The 19,560-nt window shown below is 41.3% G+C and overlaps 1 protein-coding gene across 1 annotated transcript in view; it reads right to left on the bottom strand.

Annotated features, from left to right (window-relative positions):
- Positions 1 to 3,362: 3,362 nt before the first annotated feature.
- Positions 3,363 to 19,560, bottom strand: part of PGM5 (phosphoglucomutase 5) — a 172,621-nt gene continuing 156,423 nt past the window's right edge. Inside the window, exon 12 of the mRNA XM_011970194.1 lies at positions 3,363 to 4,851. Within this exon, the coding sequence (XP_011825584.1) occupies positions 4,762 to 4,851 (90 nt within the window). The 3' untranslated portion in view covers positions 3,363 to 4,761. The remainder of the gene's footprint in view (positions 4,852 to 19,560) is intronic.

Genomic DNA, 19,560 nt, shown 5'->3' with positions numbered 1-19,560 from the left:
GTCAATGGGGAAGGGAAGTTCTCAGAGTTGAAGACCCCCCAGTATTGTAATCTCATAATGTCTCTTTGAGCAGAAAGTTTGAGTAGGCCTTACCACCACTCCAGAAGGTAAGGATAAGGTCAGTTATCCTCAATTATAGAATAAGTTATACTGCATCTTTTGCATATCTGAGATGTACTGTGTTCATTTTCGACCCTCCATGCAAAACCTTACCATTGCTTTTAATGACACTCCTATCTACCATTTAAGATTCTATTTAAATATACTGTCTTTGGTGAGGCATTGCTCTAGCTCCCCTGCATTGCAGGGCACATATTAGGTGCAAATAGGCATGGACAGATGATAAAGACATGGACTTATAATCTATATCTTCTCCATATTCTGTAAGGTTCCATGACAACCTAGGCTGACTCACATACCAAGTGGGCTGCCAACTGCATGGGCTATTTCTTCTAGTAAGGACTCCAGCTGGTCGGAGTGGAACAGACATTCTGTAAGTCTGCTGCTTCGGATAATCTCTTGCTGTTTGTAACTGTCAAAGGGCCAAAGACTGATTTACTGGCAGTTACATTATTTCCAAAGGCACACAGTTTCTCAGACCTTTCTATACTCAGGGATGGGAAGCTCCTTAAGACAGGTGTCTGGGATTTCAGTGTCCACATGTTTTGAGAGTATCCAGTGCGTGATCCAGCAACGGAATGGAGTCACACAGTTATATCATTACCAGCTCCTGCAGATGCTTTTCAAATTCCCCACACCCATATGAATGTCAAAGTAAATCCCATGCCTTACACTGATTCATGGGACTGTGCATGAAGCTGAGACTTCCTGTGCAGAAAGCCTGCATGTCACATGCAAGCCCTTCCGCCTATAATGTCATGCAACACAATTTGTCCTGCAAATACTGTGGATGTATACTGCACTCAGATCAGTACAAGTTGATAAACGATCTCATTTTAATAATGACTGCCTATCTATTTTCAAGGACATTTAATAAACTCAAGATTCCTGGGTGACGCAAAACAAATTTTTGTTCTGGGGGACTGGCTAACGCCTGGAAAGATATTTAACGTGTTTGCTTTCCTACTACTGCCACTAAATGCCTCTCTGGCAAATACACACACATTTCCAAACACCCGCCCTGGCTGAAAACCAGCATGTGATGTATCGTGTTGCTTGCCATTTTTCTGCAGGCACATGGTGTAATGAGTGAACCCCTCTGTAACAGCAGATCACCAGAGTTGCCCTGGCAGTTGCCATACTCTATCCATAGTTTCCTGTATGATTGACTCTTGCAATTCCCACGAAATTTTGGACCTTTATTTACTCTGTTTCTTTTTTTTTTTTTTTTTTTGAGACGGAGTCTCACATTGTCACCTGGGCTGAAGTGCAATGGCACCATCTTGGCTCACTGCTGCCTCCTGGGTTCATGTGATTCTCCTGCCTCAGCCTCCCGAATAGCTGGGATTACAGGCACACACCACCATACCCGGCTATTTTTATTTTTTATTTTTATTTTTTGTATTTTTAGTAGATACGGGGTTTCACTATGTTGGCCAGACTGGTCTCGAATTCCTGACCTTGTGATCTGCCTGCCTCGGCCTCCCAAAGTGATGGGATTACAGGCGTGAGCCACTATGCCTGGCCAAGTCATTTACTCTTAAAAAAAAGCAGTGACTACAACTCCTTTTTTTTTTTTTTTTTTTTTTTTTTTTTTAGATAGAGTCTTGCTCTGTTGCTCAAGCTTGGAGTACACGCTGCTCCATCTCGGCTCATGGCAATGTCCACCTACTGAGCTCAAGCTATTAGCCTGCCTCAGCCTCCTGGGTAGCTGGGATTACAAGCATGCACCACCACATCTGGCTAATTTTTGTATTTTTGGTAGAGACAGTGTTTCACTATTTTGGCCAGGCTGGTCTCAAACTCCTGACCTCAAGTGATCCACCCACCTCAGCCTCCCAAAGTGCTGGGATAACAGGTGTGAGCCACCATGCCCAGCCTAGAGCTTCATCTTTAAGAATATAAAGAACATTATATGGGGAACAGTGACTTCCTGCCTCTCTCCTCTCCTGAGAATTAGTCAAGAGGTCATACACATATAGTTTGGCAAGAGAAGTTTGGATTTCATGTAAGGCAGAAATAATATCTTGGCAATGTGAATCAGAGTAGGTTCCAGAGAGTGACTGTGTCCTAGACCCACCAAAAGACCTTCCCTTGACAACATAGCTGAAAAAAATCTCTGTAAAAATAGGCAGCTACGCAGCTGCTTCTTCTGGTGGCTGGGTCCAAGGCTTTGCTCTGCCTGACATTCACAACCCTGTGCCCGCTTCAACCCCATGCATCAAGCCACCTCCTCAGGAGACTCCAAGCAAGTCTCCTCTCCAGCCATCCTAACCCTCAATTCCTAGCCTATCTGCTGACTTCACTCACCCTTGATGAAATTCTATAAATGCTTACAAATCCCAAGAAACTCTACTGTTTGGGAAACCGCTCTCATGCCACCATCTCTGAGTCTATTGCCTCTCTCTGTGTAGTCCCACAGCACATTATTTGTGCCTCCTGTAACATTTTTATCTGATTATTTGTGTATGTTTGTCATAGCCTCCTATTCCCAAATTATAATCTTATAAGATCAGGAATAATGTTTCATCCATTTCTCTGCCCCATCTAAAACAGAACCCTGCCTAGATGAGTTGCTCAATCAATGTTCACTGAATGAATGAATGAATGAATCAACAGATGGATGGATGAATGGATGGACTGCTGGGTAAATATATATTTGGGTTACTGGCCACACATGACTCCATATCAAAACAAAGAAATATAATTTTTATGTAAGGACTAATTTACATTTGAACTTACAAGTTAGAGATCATTAAAAGTTTGGCAACTTGAGAAAATAAATAAGTATTTTCTTACCTAGAGCTGATACACCTAAGAATACATCTGAGTGTCCTGACTAACACATCCGTGATTAATGAACACATGGATGGCTAGCATGGACATCCACTCATGAGACAAGACCTTGAGAACCAAGGCTATGGAATTTTATTCCAATGGTTATCAATCTTGAAAGGGTTTTTTTTTGTTTTAGAATCTCAGCTCAAAGTCACCTTCCTATTATTTTGAAATGAAGACAGTTACAGTGGAGGTCTAGATGCCATTTCAGTTTCTGCTGACTCCCAAAGGCAGTTTTGAGTAACTTACCTTTTCTGTTCCATTTAATACATGTCTCTAGTCATAATAGTGAAAAACAGCCCTTGCGGTTTTTCTGAAAGGCAGATTTATCAGGATAGGTCACCAGTACTGGAGTTTATCAAATGGCGAAACAAACAAATAAGTAAAAACCCACAATCCTTGGATAAGGTTGAAATTAGGAATTTCTTTTTTATTGGCCACTAAATGTCCTAGCAAGTTTCTGACAGAAGCATAGACAGAAAATGGAAACAAATACCTTACTGGGAATGTTTCCTTGCTTGCACTAACCTTGACTACAGCAATAATGCATTGCTCAACAGTCAAAGTGCACCAGGTCATCTCCGCAAATGGCAGGATAAGTGACTGTGCCGTTCCCAAAGAAGCAAAACAGATGCAAACAGGTCCCACGGGTGTCCTGGCTGAGTACAGAGGAGGCTGCTGGAGCTGCAGTACCCTTTTCCTAAGCAAGGAAAGCCAGCTGTGACCCCCTGCTTGCCGGCAGGGGTCCCCACCCTCCCCTCCATCATCCGGCCCATAGCTGTACCACCAATTACATTTTCTTCCAGCATCCACTTCATTTCCTACTTTTACAGCATTTCATCCTCTCCTTTTGCAGCCATTACAAATAAGATCAGAACCGTGTCCAAACAAGTGCATTAAGATAGGCCCCTATTGGCAAAGTCAAAGAGCTCTCACACATGGTGGTCTTTTTGTCTTCTCAAGAGGAACTTGTATAAACCCATGTACCAACATACTTGATGTAATCAAGGAAGGGTCTCCCCAAATTGTAAGCATTTAATTGCAGAGTCTTGTCAAGAAACTTCTTCCCACCTTTACAACTGAATGGCTGAATTTGAAAGAAGGTATCCAGCTTAATAGCTAAAATAATATTGTTTACAAAATAAGAGAGGAAAACACCTATTGATATATTTTGTTGGAAGTGTGCCATTGTGATCTGTAGAAAGCTTTAGAAGATGTGAGAGAAGGTGGTACAGGGATGTTGGGGATGGGATGGGGGAGGCAGGGCCATCAGGTGGGTGGTAGGAGTGACATGGGCTGTTGGGAGTTCTGTAATAAAACCTTCCCCCATTGTAGACCTGACATAGGATGAAAAGCTAAACCCTTCTCCACACTGGGAGTGTTTCCTTCTGCCTGCCCAGGGGCACCTGGGACTTAGGGTCAGCTTAATTCCGGCACTGTTCTCTCTTGTGATTTTAGAACATTCTCTCGCTTGGCACCAATGATGCACAGATGTTGTGATTAACAGCTGCCTAGCCCAGTCATTGTCAAAAGGGGAGGTTCCTTTGTGTGACGAAATGTAGATATCAAATGATTGTGCAGCTTTAACAGACAGCTAAAGGCCCTGTTGCATTTGGAGGAATGGGACAAAACCAAAACCAAATGGAACTTTTTTCTTTTCCCACCCACCCTCTGTCCCCCAAAAGCAAAATATCTTTTGTTTTTCCAAAGTCATAAGAGGCACAAACAGGTAGCAAGAAGGCATCAGTGAAGCATCTCCCGCTGAGCACTCTCTTTGGCCCTGATGAGTGATCTTTCCGCTACTCAGGTGATGACAGTGGGTCCCCTCCGGCCAGTTCTCTCATGAATCTGGGATATTTTCAGTGCGATGGCTATGAGAGGGCTCAGCACTGCCTGCAAAAGGAAAAGGAAAGTCTGTGAACAACTCAAGTCAGTTACATTTTGGGGCATCTGCTGGATTTCTATGATAAGCATCTGGACTTAGATTCCAATTCACTGTTTACAGGCAGAGTCTTCATGGGCAGGACATCTGTCCTTTCTCGACCTTTGCTTCCTCCTCCACCAATGGAAGTTGGAATGGGCGGGGCAGGAGAGTAGGGGGAGAAGGTGATCTCCAAAGCCTTAACCAGCTTCAAAAGAAATTTATTTGTAATAGGAAAATGTACAGCCCAACTACCAAACATGAGAGCACTGTATGAAGACAGCATTGTGAATTAAGGGAGTTCAGAAAACTCCCAGTCTTCTGCTGCTACACCCTCATTCTCACTACACACACACACACACACACACACACACACACACACACGAGAATAAAAGCTCATTCTTCATCCTAGGGCCATGGATTTAAAGAACCTACAATCCTGATGTTTCTGAAATGACAGACCAATTCACTGGCCAATGTTGCAGAAATAACTGATCATGCCTTCCCATCACATAACACTGGGCTTATGAGGCACCTCAGTGGGTTCCCTGGAGGAGGTGGGCATGCTTTAGAAGTCTGAGTAATAGGTTCTTGGCAAGGTGAAGGACATGAGGAGGAGGAAGACTCATTTCTTTCTTATTGTTTCATGGGATTGAGGCATTGTTTTCTGAGGTGTGGAGCATGCAACACTCACGATTTTCAGTGGTGCGTGGGTATGGTATTGCTAATAAACAGTGAGAAAATCAGTCTATTTTCCATTCCTCTTCAATCCTTCTGATTTCATCAAGGAAAAACTCTGTTTGCTGCCAACCTTTAACACTTTAACCAAGATAGTGCATGCCTCAGGCAAGAGTTACCCAGCTAGAAGGTAAAGTCACTGCATGTTTTTATTGAATTCATGTTCATGATGTGCTTATATTTATCAAGTGGGATTGTTTTTTCCATGTAGAGTACTTTTTATAATAAATAAGTAGATTGAGGTAAAAACAAAGTGAGTCAATTTAAAGACAAATATTGGCCATGTGTGGTGGCTCATGCCTATAATCCCAATACTTGGGAAGGCTGAGGTGGAGGATCACTTGAGCCAGGAGTTTAATACCAGCCTAAGCAACATAGACCCCATCTCTACAAAAAACAAAAATCACCTGAGTGCAGTGGTGTGTGCCTATAGTCCTAGCTACTGGATAGGCTGAGGTAGGAGGATGGATTGAACCCAGAAGTTCAAGATTACAATGAACTATGATTGTATAACTGCATTCCAACCTTGGTGACAAAGTGAGACTGTGCCTGTCTCTAAAAAGAAAAAATAAAAATAAAATAAAAAATAAAGACACATACTAATATAGAGATACTAATAGAAAAGAAGTTTGGGTAACACTAGGATAAGGGAAGAAACAAAAATTCTGTAATTCAGGAAAATAAAGCTTGCATTTTGGGAGGGGAAAGGAATTCAGTTCCTTGTGGGCCCTAACCTATTCCCATGCATGAAGGGAGTACACGCATTCCAATCCACACAACAAGAACACAAGAAAATGCACAAGGTACAAGACAGCACAAGTAGTCCGTTGTATCCTGAGTGGCATATAGATACAGAAGAATCCTGAGAGATGTGAGCCAGCCTTGTTGGGAGGGACCTAAATGCTAGGGTGAGGTGTAAGGATTTAATTCATTAGGCAAGGGGAGGCATTGAAGTGTTTTGGGTTGGAAGGTGACATCAGAGCTGTGCTTTGGAAATATTGATATGGCAGCAATTTATGGTTACAAGTATTAAATTATCTTACTCTATGAAGATGGCTAGATGGACAAGCTCACATAGACTCCTGGAAGCTGGAAGAAAAATGAAAATCTAGAACACAGGAAAGTGGCACTTTCCTCTGATTCCATGTTGATCATCTTGATTTGTAAAAACAGAAGGGATTCTTTTCCTCTTAATAACCCAGCTGGTGCCCAGAAACATTTTATACTGGCACATTTTGCCAGGACATATCCCATGTGATGCCAAGATAGAGGGATCTCTATTCTTTAGGAGCAAAGTGCCCATCTTGTACAGAAATTCAATTTTTAGCTTTGCTCCTCTTCTTGTCTTCTCTTCCCTCTTTCCTGCTCCCCTTTTTTGGTTATGCAATTCTTCATTAACACCTATCAAAGAAGTTAAACTCAGACAGAAAGAGAGTGAAGTTAAACTTAATCACTTTAGCTGAGGTTTTAGAGGCCAAATAAAGATAAACATATACTATCCTATTATTTTAAGAAAATGCAATGAAAATGAATTTGAAACTTACAGAACTAAAGGATTAAAACATATTCGGTTTTACATCACTGTAAATTTCAAGATTTTTTGACTCCACATCTTTAAGTGGTGGTACTTATTGGCAAAAGGGTGGGGAAGCAAGTTTTAACAAATACTGTAAACACCAGAGAAGTTCTCTTTACTGATCTCCACTTAACTCTATAAACTAACACATGCTTTTCACTTCAGTAAAACATCTTGACTCACATCCATAGCTCACTAGATGTCCGTGACCAATAGGTCACTCTCTAACACGCTCACCTACTTTTACCTTCAGCAGTTGCATTCTGTGTTTATCAGGAGTCAGTTAAGTTTGTTCCCAATACGTTAATGCCTATTGTACTAATTATTGAGACTATGCAATTTAATTATATGTAAACCAATGAAATGTGAATGCAAATAAGATGACTTTTTTTTTCTATGAAAATTAAGTTGAGTGTTTTGGAAAGAACAGATAATGGTGATTAGCTAATCCTGTCAAATTAGATGTGGGTGAGACACTACAAAATATTGGGGAGAAATTTTTAAGTTATAGAAGAATTAGTTTTTCAGATTGCTTCACAATTGTCATTAAGTTCCTATTGTAATATAAAGGAATCAAAGACAAATGTTATAGATGATGAACTATGAGTGGGAATCTTTTGAAGAAAGAGGATTACAATGGTAAACAGTGTGCTCATATTAAAGAAAAGGTCTTGGACCAAAATCAAAACATTGGCAAATGCATGTACACTTATATGTTTTATGATAAAAATGTAACAGGATATCTGTGTGTATAGTGGACCTACTTAACTCTCTTTCTGGATTCATCAACCAAGCACTTGTCCCTTCTGTTCATGTCATAGAAGAGGGCTTCTGTGGTGCTTATGCAAGCTGAAGGGAAGAAGATGCCACATGAGGAAACCCCTGAACATGAGGATTCCCATCCTGAGCCAAGAGCCCTGGGCAAATCTGGCACAGATGCCATGGAGTCATCTGCCTTCAGGGAAATATGAGTGTTTGGGAAGAAGCACATCAAGGATAACTACCTCACTGACGTTCAGTCTTTTCAGCCATTTTCCAGGAACCACAGAAATTCTTTAGATTTTGTATGATCCTAGGAAGGCCCGGGAAGAAGTCCCTAAAAATACCCAACATTGAATTTTTTGCCAGCTTTGTGGAAAGGAAGCTTCAAGTTAAGCTCCCATTTTTAAGACTAATGAACTAATTTATTTTTTCTTCCCTGAGTGTATAAATTAAATAGTCATGTGTCACTTAATGATAGGGACACGTTCTGAGAAATGCATCGTTAGGCAATTTCATCCTTATGCAAACATTATAGAGTGTACTTACACAAACCTAGATGATATGTGTATTTTTATTTATATATTGTTTTCCATATGGGAAACTAAATGTCCCAGCACCATCGCTAAATATCAATTATTTCCCCTACTTGATTCACAATGTCAATATCAAGTGCCATGTATCAGGTTTCTATACACGCTCCATTTCAATACTATGGGGCCACCATAGAATATGTGGTCTGTTGTTGACAGAGACATCACTACACCATGTATGATGTTATATATGTGCTAGAATGAGTGGCCACACCATGAGGGACGGCAGAAACTTTCTCTTATTCATTGCTAAGAAAAGTATCTACTGCTTACGAGATACTCAATACATCTTTGTGGAGTACATGAATGATATATTTGATGAAAAGATGATGAGGCAAATAGAGACTCCTGCGGGCATTCCTGGAGGACATTGTGTACATGTGGGAGGGTCAGCAGTACTGGGATTTTACTCATGTTTTTCTTTAGAAATCACACCTCTGATACATGTAAGCCCCAGACACTTCTCTCATATCATCAACCATGCCTCATACTGGGTGGGAGTTAATTTTCCTGAGACAATTGGACAGGCCATTGGAATGAGGAGCAAAAAGAGGGGTTATGAACTGTGGATGTGAGTTTTCTAACATGGAGCTGGAAGCACAGAATTTCAAAAGCAGAGAGGAATGTGGATTGGTGTCGTTTGATTTCTTCATGGCACAGATGAGGACGCTAAAGCCCAGTGCGACACAGGATTGACCCACGGTCACACATCTGTTTGGTGGCTGAGCTGGGATAAAAACATAGAGTGACCGCCTCTACTGCACTTTCCATTATACAGTTCTGCATATAAGACCTGAGAGTGACAAAGATAAAGAGAGAAAGACAATATGCACTGAATGGGGAGGAGCAGGGAAATCGTGGGATCATCACCCTGTTGGACCAGATGAGTCCCACATCAGATGAGGAGCTGGGTAGGATTGACCAGTCTTCCTCCCTGACCAAAACCAGGCAGACAGTGGGAGAAGAGGTGTTCTCAGTTATGTGGGTTATGTGAATGTCCTGGAAACTACAAAATGACTCTTTGTGAATAAAAGAAATAAATTAATAGAGACTTTAATAAATTATGTTAGAGTATAGCATTGTTTTTCTAATTCCAGTGTTTTTTAGAGTACCTAACAACAGTCAAGAGTAGGAAGCAGTGACTGCTTATCTTGCTCCAAACCAAGCAGGTCACGCATCCTTTCAAGATGGCATCTTCTGCCACCTTGCAAGGTTTTCTGTACGTTTGCTTTTGATTTTAATTGCGCTACAATATTTATCTGGATTACTGAGTATTTTGGCATCCACACCCACTTAAATTTTGCACCCAGTTAACCTCACATTAATCATAGCCCACATAAATCCTAGATTAGGTTTTAACTTGTTCACACTCCCTGGAAAGGCACAGAGAGTTTCTCTTTTTACTTTCTCTCCCATCTTCTGTTTTGCTTTATGTCATTGTTATAATCCACTTTCATGTAAATTAGATTCATTTAAAAAAAAGAAAAACCTAACAAACTGAACTTCTTACCCTGGGACAAGCAATAGACAGGAGGGATGTAAATGATCGGAATGTCACAAGACTCAAAGTAAATAGTTAACTGATTTTTTGGAGGAAAACAATACCCTAACCAGAATCATAATCACTTATCAAGCAAGATTTGTCAGAATTTTTGGAGGGAACCTAGTGCTGGGCTGGTCTCTATGAGGAATGTGCATTTGTACAGTCGGGGAAGGAGTGGAGCCACGGGTGGAGAGTGAATAGGTGTGGATGACGATAATTACCATAGTTCATCTTTTGGGGCAGTCAGTACAAACCAGAGAATGCAGGTCATCCAACAACAGAAAACACTGACATTCTGGCATCCATAAAATAGAGATTTATAACAAATGCTACTTTCTCCTGATCCCTAGGATCAACTAACAACACTCCCACTTTGTTTAAAACCTGCTAAACCTGAATGCCAGGCTTTCTCTCTGGATTTTATGCAAATATTCATTTTCAGTCAATATGCTGTTTGCATAGTCTAAGGCAGTGGTTCTGGAACTTGAACATGCACCAGTATCCCCTGGTGGGTCTGTTAAAGTGCAAACTGCAGCACTCCTCGTCCTGAGTGTCTGATTCAAGGGGTCTGGGTTGGGGCCCAAGGACTGACATTTCCAACAGCTTCCCAGGATGCTGTTGGTCCAGGAGCCACATTCTGAGGACCACTGCTCTAAGGTATGCTAATTATTGTGCCTGTCAAATGCTTTGCTCCAGCCAAATCCCAGGCTGCACTGTTTGCATCACATGATTCCAACCCTTGGCTGCAGCTGATTGAACCAGAAGTGGCCATCTGATCTACAGGTAGCCAATCCAGAGGCTGGCTAGCAACCTACAATACAGCCTGGGACAAAAAGTTCACCTAGCCTAGCAGATTATTAGCCTCAGGGATTTGAACTGTAAGTAATGAAAGAACGGACAGTTAGTAGTGGGAACTAAAGCATGAGGTTATAATTAATTAACCGGGAAGGCATAAGACTCTATGGTAACCCTGGATTATGAGAAAGCAGAGACTCTGAGAAAGATGACAAAAAATGATAAGAAAGCAGGGTGAAACCAGGAGAAGAATTAAAAAGAGCAGAAGGAAATAATAAACGAGTTGGTAGAGAGAAAACAATGGCATGATTCCCAGTGATCTCTAAAGACCCACTACCTCCCACTAGGAAGTCCTGAAGTGGTAACTGTACTCTAGGTCTAGTCTCTGAGATGTGGCCATGTGACAGACCCCACTCTTGGCTTTCTTGAGCTAACTTAGATCTTTTTGCATATTAAAATCAAAAATTGTAAACAAATTAAAATAAAACCACAATTAATAAGATAAACACCTGAAGTGTATTTCTCTTAGATTGTTTTGAGGTATCATCATGGTCCAGTTTTCTACCACCAACTAACCAAAAAGCTTTTTTTCTTATGAAACGTAACATCTTGCAAACCAAAATTAACTTCCTCGCCGTGCCAGTCCACGGTGCCACCTTCTCTTTCCTGCTAGGAGCACATCCCTCTGAGCTCTCCATCTGCTCAGCTAGAAGTATTCCTCGGTGGGTCCTTCTCCCTCTCCTGTACATCCAAGCAGTTGCCAAACCCTCTGATTCTATTTCTCCCCATCTACTTCCTCATTCTCATCCCCACTGTTTCCTTAACACAGTGCCCCACCATCTCCAGCTTGCATGAGTCTGCTGTCTGTTCTCAGTCTCATCAGAGAGAGCTTCTTTTCACAGGAGACTTGTTCACGTGAGCCCCTGATGTAAAAGGTTCAGATGGCTTCACCAAGGCTGTGGTCAGCCCCTCTCAGCCTGGCTGTCAGGCTCTTGACATTTAGATTTCACCCTCTGTTAGGCAGAATAATGGTCCCCTAAAGATATCAGGTCTACTTCCCCAACTCTATAAATATTACCTTATTTGGGGAAAAACAGGGGTTTTGCAGATGTGGTTAAGGAACTTGCAATGAGAACATTATCCTGGATTATTCTGGTGAGCCCTACATGCAATTAAAATTATTCTTATAAGAGACAGTCAGAGGGAGATCATATACACCCAGAGAGAGGAGAAGACCACGTGAAGGCGCAGGCAAAGGCAGCAGTGATGTGGCCACAAACCGCCGACTGCCTGCAGCCCCCAGAAGCTGCAACAGGTAAGGGAGGCATCTCTCCTAGGGCCTCCAAAGGGAGTGTAGCCCTGCCCAGTCCTTGGTTTCACACTCCTGGCCTCCTGAGCATGACAGAACACCTTTCTGTTGTTTTCAACCACCCAGTCTGTGCAATCTGTTACAGCAGCCACAGGAAATGAGTACACCCTTCATCTCCGCTCCTCCTCCCCAATCCCCTTCCTGCTCCTTCTCCCATCTGCCCGCCCCCATTAAGCTGTGATCTCCCAGTCTGAAGCAGCCCCTGCTCCCACTTTCTCTCTTGTACTTTTTTATGCATTGTTCGAGTTTAGAATGATTTTAAAATCTCACCCTCCCTCAAGGCCTCCTGCATGAAATCTCTCTGAACACCCCTCCCCCACCCAAGTAGGACCTCTCCATTCCCTGGACCCCTCTCTACTAAATCCTGTGTTTGTTTTTTTTTTTTTCTTGAATTATAGGAATTTGCTGGGGAGTTTTCTCTTCCTTCACCACACTTCAACTGAAGTCTAAGCTACTGGGAGATAAAGTTTTCTTAAAAGTCTTTGTTTCCTTCACAATACGTATCTTGCCCTAGGAGATGCTCAAAATAATAATTGGTGGGTTTGGAATATTCTGTCAAAAGCGAGCCATTAGGTGTTGAAGGCGCTGGGGTGATCTACTGAGAAACCACCTTGCTCTTTGTACTCCCTTCATCCAGAAGATTCATCCCGATTTACGAGGAAGAGATGAAGCTAGCCACCCATCCCCCATGTGCCTCCCCATCAATCTGACTGAGGGTCCAGGCCTTTGTGCTCCTCATTACCTGCCTGGGAAGGCTTAATAGGCACTTGGATGGTTCCAGCTGAGCCACTGAATGCTAATGTGAAGAAGGGGCTGGGGTGGTGGGTTAATAATTCCAGAGGTGAAAGAAAAAGAAAGCTGCCCAATCCAGGAATGTGGTGAAGGGAAAAGGATTGTGCATTCTGGAAATGGTGTGAACCTGAGTCTCCTTGGATGCAGTGCCGCCAAAGAGGAAAGGAGGCACTAGGAGGAGGATTGCCTGCGGGTAGTGGCAAGGACCACCAGGGAAAAAACTCTATGCCCATGCCCAAAGCAGCACAGCAGACAGGTGGGCGGGGCGTCAACAATCATGGCTGAGTAGCTAGGAACCCCATTGCAATGGCAACCACAGAGACCCACTCTCTTCCCCAGGGCAGCATGAGGCCTCCTGTGCCTTCCATCCCTCTGGACTGTCTTCGACGATCTGGAAAAGGGGAGGGAGCCCCAAATGATCACTACTGAGCTTCCTGTCTATTCAAATAGGGGGTGGTGAGCTAAAAATTGTTTGATTTGTACGATACAGAAATGTGACATCCCTCACATCCCAAAAGTCATGGAACAATTCCTACCTGTTATGATGATAAACCTGGAGTCACCCTCTGGCTTCATTTCCAATACAACTCAGTGTTGGAGACAGGTTCTGATTACATTGCTCTTCAAATCCTCAACATCCATGCAATGTAACAGAAAGAGCCAAGTACGAGGCTACGTTATAAGAACCCCTGCCCACCAGGATGCCAGGGAGGGGGAGCGGGAATTCATCCCACGCTCCTCTAGCCCAGCAGGAGTCCTGGCAAAGGTCTGCCTCTTCTGGGAGGCTGTCCCCCAGTCCCTTGTCCTGTGCTCACCTATGGGGGGGGCACCTTTTCCTAATCTGCACAGAAGTACCCTAAATGCTATTTTACCCTAAAGGCTTAATGCTGTGTGTTTACAGTAGCCCAGGTTCTAGGTAACAAAGATGACTAGCTATTTTAAATCCATTTTGGAAGCCTACAGAATAGAAATTATCACTGAAAATGAAGTCAAAGACATTTTTGCTAATAAAATTAAATGAAAATACTAAACATTGCAGACATGTTGATCCTTATTATAATACATACAACCCCCATCCTAACTTTAATCCCCTTTTCATGTCATAAACCTACTTGTCTCTCTTGATCCCGAATGGACCTAAAATTAGCCAAATTAGACAATATGAAAAATGGCTATAGATATATCTGGATTTAGAGCCCAACCCTGAGAGAATCAATCTATCTTGTCAATTTCAGGAAAATAGCCCATCTCAAAAGTTCTCTTCCGAGGAGGAAAAAAGCTATTCCAAGACAGAAATAGATGAAATACTCCCAAAGAGGCTCATCAAAGCGAAACTAAGCTAGCATTTTGGGAACGCAGTGACCTGCCTGACAGAAACCTGATAGACCAGGGAGGCTTGGCCTCCTTCTCCACCACCCTCCCCACGTTTGCAATTGATTTGGGACTTTAGGAGGTGAAGGCATTTAGAGTGCGAATCCAAAATAGGGTAGAAGAGTAATGAGGCTGATTTTTTTGGAGACAGAGTCTCACTCTGTCACCCAGGCTGGAGTGCAGTGGCATGATCTTGGCTCACCGCAACCTCTGCCTCCTGGGTTCCAGCAATTCTACTGCCTCAGCCTCCTGAGTAGCTGGGATTATAGGTGCACACCACCACACCCAGCTAATTTTTGTATTTTTAGTAAAGACAGGATTTCTCCATGTGGGCCAGGCCAGCCTTGATCTCCAGACCTCAGGTGATCCACCTGTCTCGGCTTCCCAAAGTGCTGGGATTACAGGTGTGAGTCACAGTGCCAGGCCTGATATTTTTATTCAGATGTGAACTCTAATTGGCTCCATGCCCTGTGGGGATGGAGAAAGGGAGACAGCAAGAGCACTGGCCACTGTCTGTGGGAGCAGCTGAGAGGCTTTAGGCACCATCTCTGAGCCCTTTGTGCTGCTGAATACTACAAACCCACCTGCAAGAGTTGACAGTTTGAATTGTTAGGACTGTTTCCCTGGCCACGGTTTCCCTGTTCCTCTCTTCTTTCTTTCTATCTACCTCTCCCCTCACCTTCTGCCACCAAAACATTGAAAAGATGGGGAATTACTAATTAGTTCAGATCCCCATCCCTCCCTCTCATGTCTTCACATTTCTATTCATTGGGTATATCCACACTAAGCTTCCAGGTTTCTTTCAAATGGAATACACTTGCTAGTTTAAAGGGAAACTAGGATCTCCTCTGCCTTTGCCAAATGGTTAGCAGAAATAAAACTTCAAGATTGAAACTAGAGGTTAAAAAAACCAAAGGGCCATTGCCTCTCCAGTTTGTTACTCAAAGGACTCTCTCCATTCTCCATTTTCCTCCCTTTGGTCAGTGTTCTCAGTCCTCATTGCCATTTTATATAGTTTGTGCCTTGGATTCTAAGTTTTGATTCTTTAGCAATTTTGTAATAGCTGGCACCGAGTACCCAAAATGTGCCAAGCACTATTCCAAAGTCATGCATTGAATTAATCTCTAAATAGTCTATGAGGTAGGTGGTATTATTCTCATTTTACAGATGAGGAAACCGAGGCTTGGAGGCATTACATCACTTGTGCAGTCACACGGCAAACAAGTGGCAAAGCTGAGCTCTGAACCCACTCAGTACTGTGATTTTAACCTCAAAGCTAGCCTGTATCTCACTACCCTAGATTGCCCTTATACTGAGGGAAATGTTTTCATTTTCTGAAAGTTTAAAAATATATTTGTCTTAATGCCAAAAGTTTCCCTGTTTCCAGGCACACTATTTGACAATTACCTTTTTAAGGATTGTGAAATATAACAATCACAGGGAAATGCAAAAAATTTAACGTACTCTAATTATATGTAAAACGGATGCTTGTCCTTCTGAAGACAAAGCCTATCTGAGTTCTAAATGGACCCATCAAGTCATTCTCCCTTGTTAGCATACTGTCAGCACATAGCGCCTAGTCCAGTCTTTTTCTTTAGCAACACCTTTTATGATATTAAAGGGCTTCCCTTTGATTCCCATTCACAGAATTTTTATCATGAAGAGATGATACATTTTATCAAATGCTTTTTTTGTGTCAATTTTGTTTTCACTTTCGAATTCAGTTGCCCTTATAATACTCTGTATTCTTTCATTCCTCAGCATATAGGTAATTTTCATACGCGTCCTCTGTGGCATGAAAAGAATTTACACATTGAGTTGATGTTGCATGGTGTAGTATCTAGATATGTCTATTACATCAGGTGTGTTAACTAAGTCGTTTAAATATGCTATGTTCTTACTAATTGCTGTCTACTTATTCTAATAATTACTGAGAGGGGTGTTAAAATACTCAAGGGCAATTGTGGATTTATTTTCTTCTTACATTTTCATCTCTCTCTCCCTCTTTTTCCTTTATAAATTTAAAATTGCTGTGTCTTCCTAGGAGATTTAACTCTTATCAGTTTGAAGAGTCTCTCTTTATCTTCAGCAATGCTTTTGACCTTAAAGTCTATTTTATCTGAAATAATAGAGCTAGTTTTTAGGTTATTATTTGTATATATCTTTTTCCATCTTTTAACTTTCAAATTTTCTGTATTTTTATATATAAGATACATCTTTTATAACGAGCCTATAGTTATGTTTTTTTTTTTAAGAAAGAGTCTCACTCTGTCACTCAAGCTGGAGTGCGGTGGTATGATCATGGTTCATTGCATCGTCAATTTCCCAGGCTTGAGCAATCCTCTCACCTCAGCCTCCTAATTAGCTAGGACTACAAGTGCACACCATCACACTTGGCTAATTTTATATATTTACTTTTTGTAAAGACAAGGTCTCCTTATGTTGCCCAGGCTGGTCTCAAACTCCTGGGCTTAAGCAATCCTACCACCTTGGCCTCTGAAAGTGCTGAGATTACAGGTATGAGCCACCATGACATTGTCTGTTTCCTACAGCAGTTAGTTCACTTATATTGAAAGTAATAACCAATAAATTCAAGTTTAAATTCACCACCTTATGTGCTTTTTACTTGACCTAGCTGTTTTTCTTTCTTGATTTTTTAAAGTTCCTATGTTTTCCTCTCTTAAGAAGTTATGTAATTTTCTTCTATTTTTTTTTAATGGTTACCTAGAAACCACAACATGAATCCTTGACCTATCAAAGTCTAATATTTATCTATACCTTTATTTTCTTCCAGTATATTCATAGATCTTACTTTAACTGCAATTATTCTCATGGTGTTTAGTTATTGTGGTTGTATAATTTAATTCTCCATCATATTAATATACATATTTCAGCACAAGACATTATTATTAATGTTTTATACAGACAATGTTCATTTATACCAACTCCTATTTTTAACATTTCTTTTATTCCCTGCTGCATTTTGTTCCAAATATTCATCTGGGATAATTTTCCTTCTTCCTGAAGAATATCCTTGAGAATTTCTTTTTGTGTAGATATTCTCTCAGCTTTTATCTGAAGATGTCTTTATTTTGCTTTCATTTTAGAAGGAAAGTTTCACTAGATTAAGAATTCTAAGCTGTCAGTCTCCTTATTTTTAGTGTTGATATAGAAAAATTAGTTGTCAAACTATTGCTTCTTTGCCTTTGATTTTCTGCAATTTTAGCCTGATGTGTCTAGATGTGAATTTATTTTTATATATCCTGCTTAGCTTTCTAGAACCAGTGGACTGACCTCCTTCTTGGTTCTGGGAAATCTTCACCTATCATTTTTTCCAGTGTTGCCTGTATCCAAGTCTCTCTCCCCTCTTTGGAGACTCCAACTAAATTATGTTAGCACTTCTCACTATATCCTGTGTGTCTCTTACCCTCTATTCTGTATTTTTCTGAATATGATCTTTCATTGTCTAAAGGCAGCAATCTTATATTTGTTCTGCAAATCATAAGGACTGAACTGAAAAATCAGATGCATAGTCTCTTCTGAAATATTTTAAGTTCACTTATATTCTTCAGCTGCTGTTAAATCCATTTATGTTCTTAACTTTGGTTATCTTTCTCAGCTCTTTAATTTCAACATCTTGATATCTTTTTATAGTTTTCAGTTATTTGTTGATGTTTTTACGTTCAGTGCATTATTTCCATGAACATAGTGAAAACAACTATTTTACAGTGTGTATTGAATAAATTCCAGTATCTATAGGTCTTTTTCTGTGGTATGTTGTTTCTGTTGATTCTGGTACATGTTGCTTTGTGTATCCAAGTGCTTTATAATCTTTTACTGTTTGGTGCCCATTTTGTTTGAAAAATTGCTTATAGAAATAACTGGACACCTAGAATATTGTTTGTTTCCTTAATTTCATTTCATGAGACTCCCGAGGGAGCCAGAATATCAGAGCCATGGATTTATACTCCTCTGGAGTACAGTCTGTATACCACCTTTGGAATGGTCTTCTTTAAGTTTACAACCGAGAGCAGGGGTTGTTATGCCAGGATCTCTGCCTTTGATGTGTACTTAACTAACCACATGAAAATGCCACACAGGTCTGCCTTTTTGCTGCCTCTTTGGTTAGTCTCCTGGGTAGCAGAGGCAGACTGTAATAGACCAGTCCTCCTCTACCTGGACCTGATGCCTGTCACCTTTACCCTGTGCCAGTCATCAAAAGCACCTCTTCTTTAGTACCTCTCCTAGATAGACAAATTCCCTAGGACAGAAAGAGCTTTGGCTCATTTCCCTGAGTGCCAACCCTTTTCCTGTTCTTGTTACTGTTTTATTAGGTCATTGGTCAACCATGCTTTTAATAAGATGCTTTAATGTATTTCTTTGAGCTCTTTTCAGAGGGAAGGTTAGTTTGAATCACCTAATCCACCACTACTAAAAGTTAGAAGTCCTTCATATGGAAATTGTGTTGTTTTGTAATCATTTTCCTGCCAATATTTAAAAATCAAATTTCATTTGAAAATCCAGATATCTTGCTTCTTTTAAAATCAGAAAACCTGGCAACCTTGAGCTCACATATTAACAAAGCAATAATTAAAGACAGCTGAGCATCACCAGCGTGCCCACCATGCTCTGTTGTCTTAAAATGGCTCCAATCTAGGACTTACTGCCTGTGTTGGTGGGCGACTGAATTTGCTACCACTGAACAAGCAATAGTGGACTAGAGGCAGTGAAATAATTTTAACATTAGTAAGTATAAATTTTACCTGGATAGTTACATATCCAGGAATCTGGGGCATTCTAATGTAAATTTTCTCTTTTTCTGAAGTAGAGATTTTTGTATTATGAGGGCCTTGAAGACTACTGTGGAGGGCTGGCAGATTTGCATAAGGAGCCCAGCAACCATTTGGGGAGAAAAAGTACTGCAGTCCTCCACGTCCCCTATTATGCCTATGCCCTGAGATGCAAACTCTCAGCATGGACTGAACTGCTCATGACTACAACAGAGAACTAGGCCAGGCATGGTGGCTCATGCCTGTAATCCCAGCACTTTGGGAGGCCGAGCGGGGCGGATCACCTGAAGTCGGGAATTCGAGGCCAGCCTGACCAACATGGATAAACTCTGTCTCTATCAAAAAAAAAAAAAAA

Source organism: Mandrillus leucophaeus, unplaced genomic scaffold (genome assembly GCF_000951045.1).
Source record: "Mandrillus leucophaeus isolate KB7577 unplaced genomic scaffold, Mleu.le_1.0 Scaffold93, whole genome shotgun sequence".
NCBI classification, from domain to species: domain Eukaryota; kingdom Metazoa; phylum Chordata; class Mammalia; order Primates; family Cercopithecidae; genus Mandrillus; species Mandrillus leucophaeus.
Note: the sequence above shows the minus strand (reverse complement) of the source record. Positions and strands in the feature narration are given on the sequence as shown.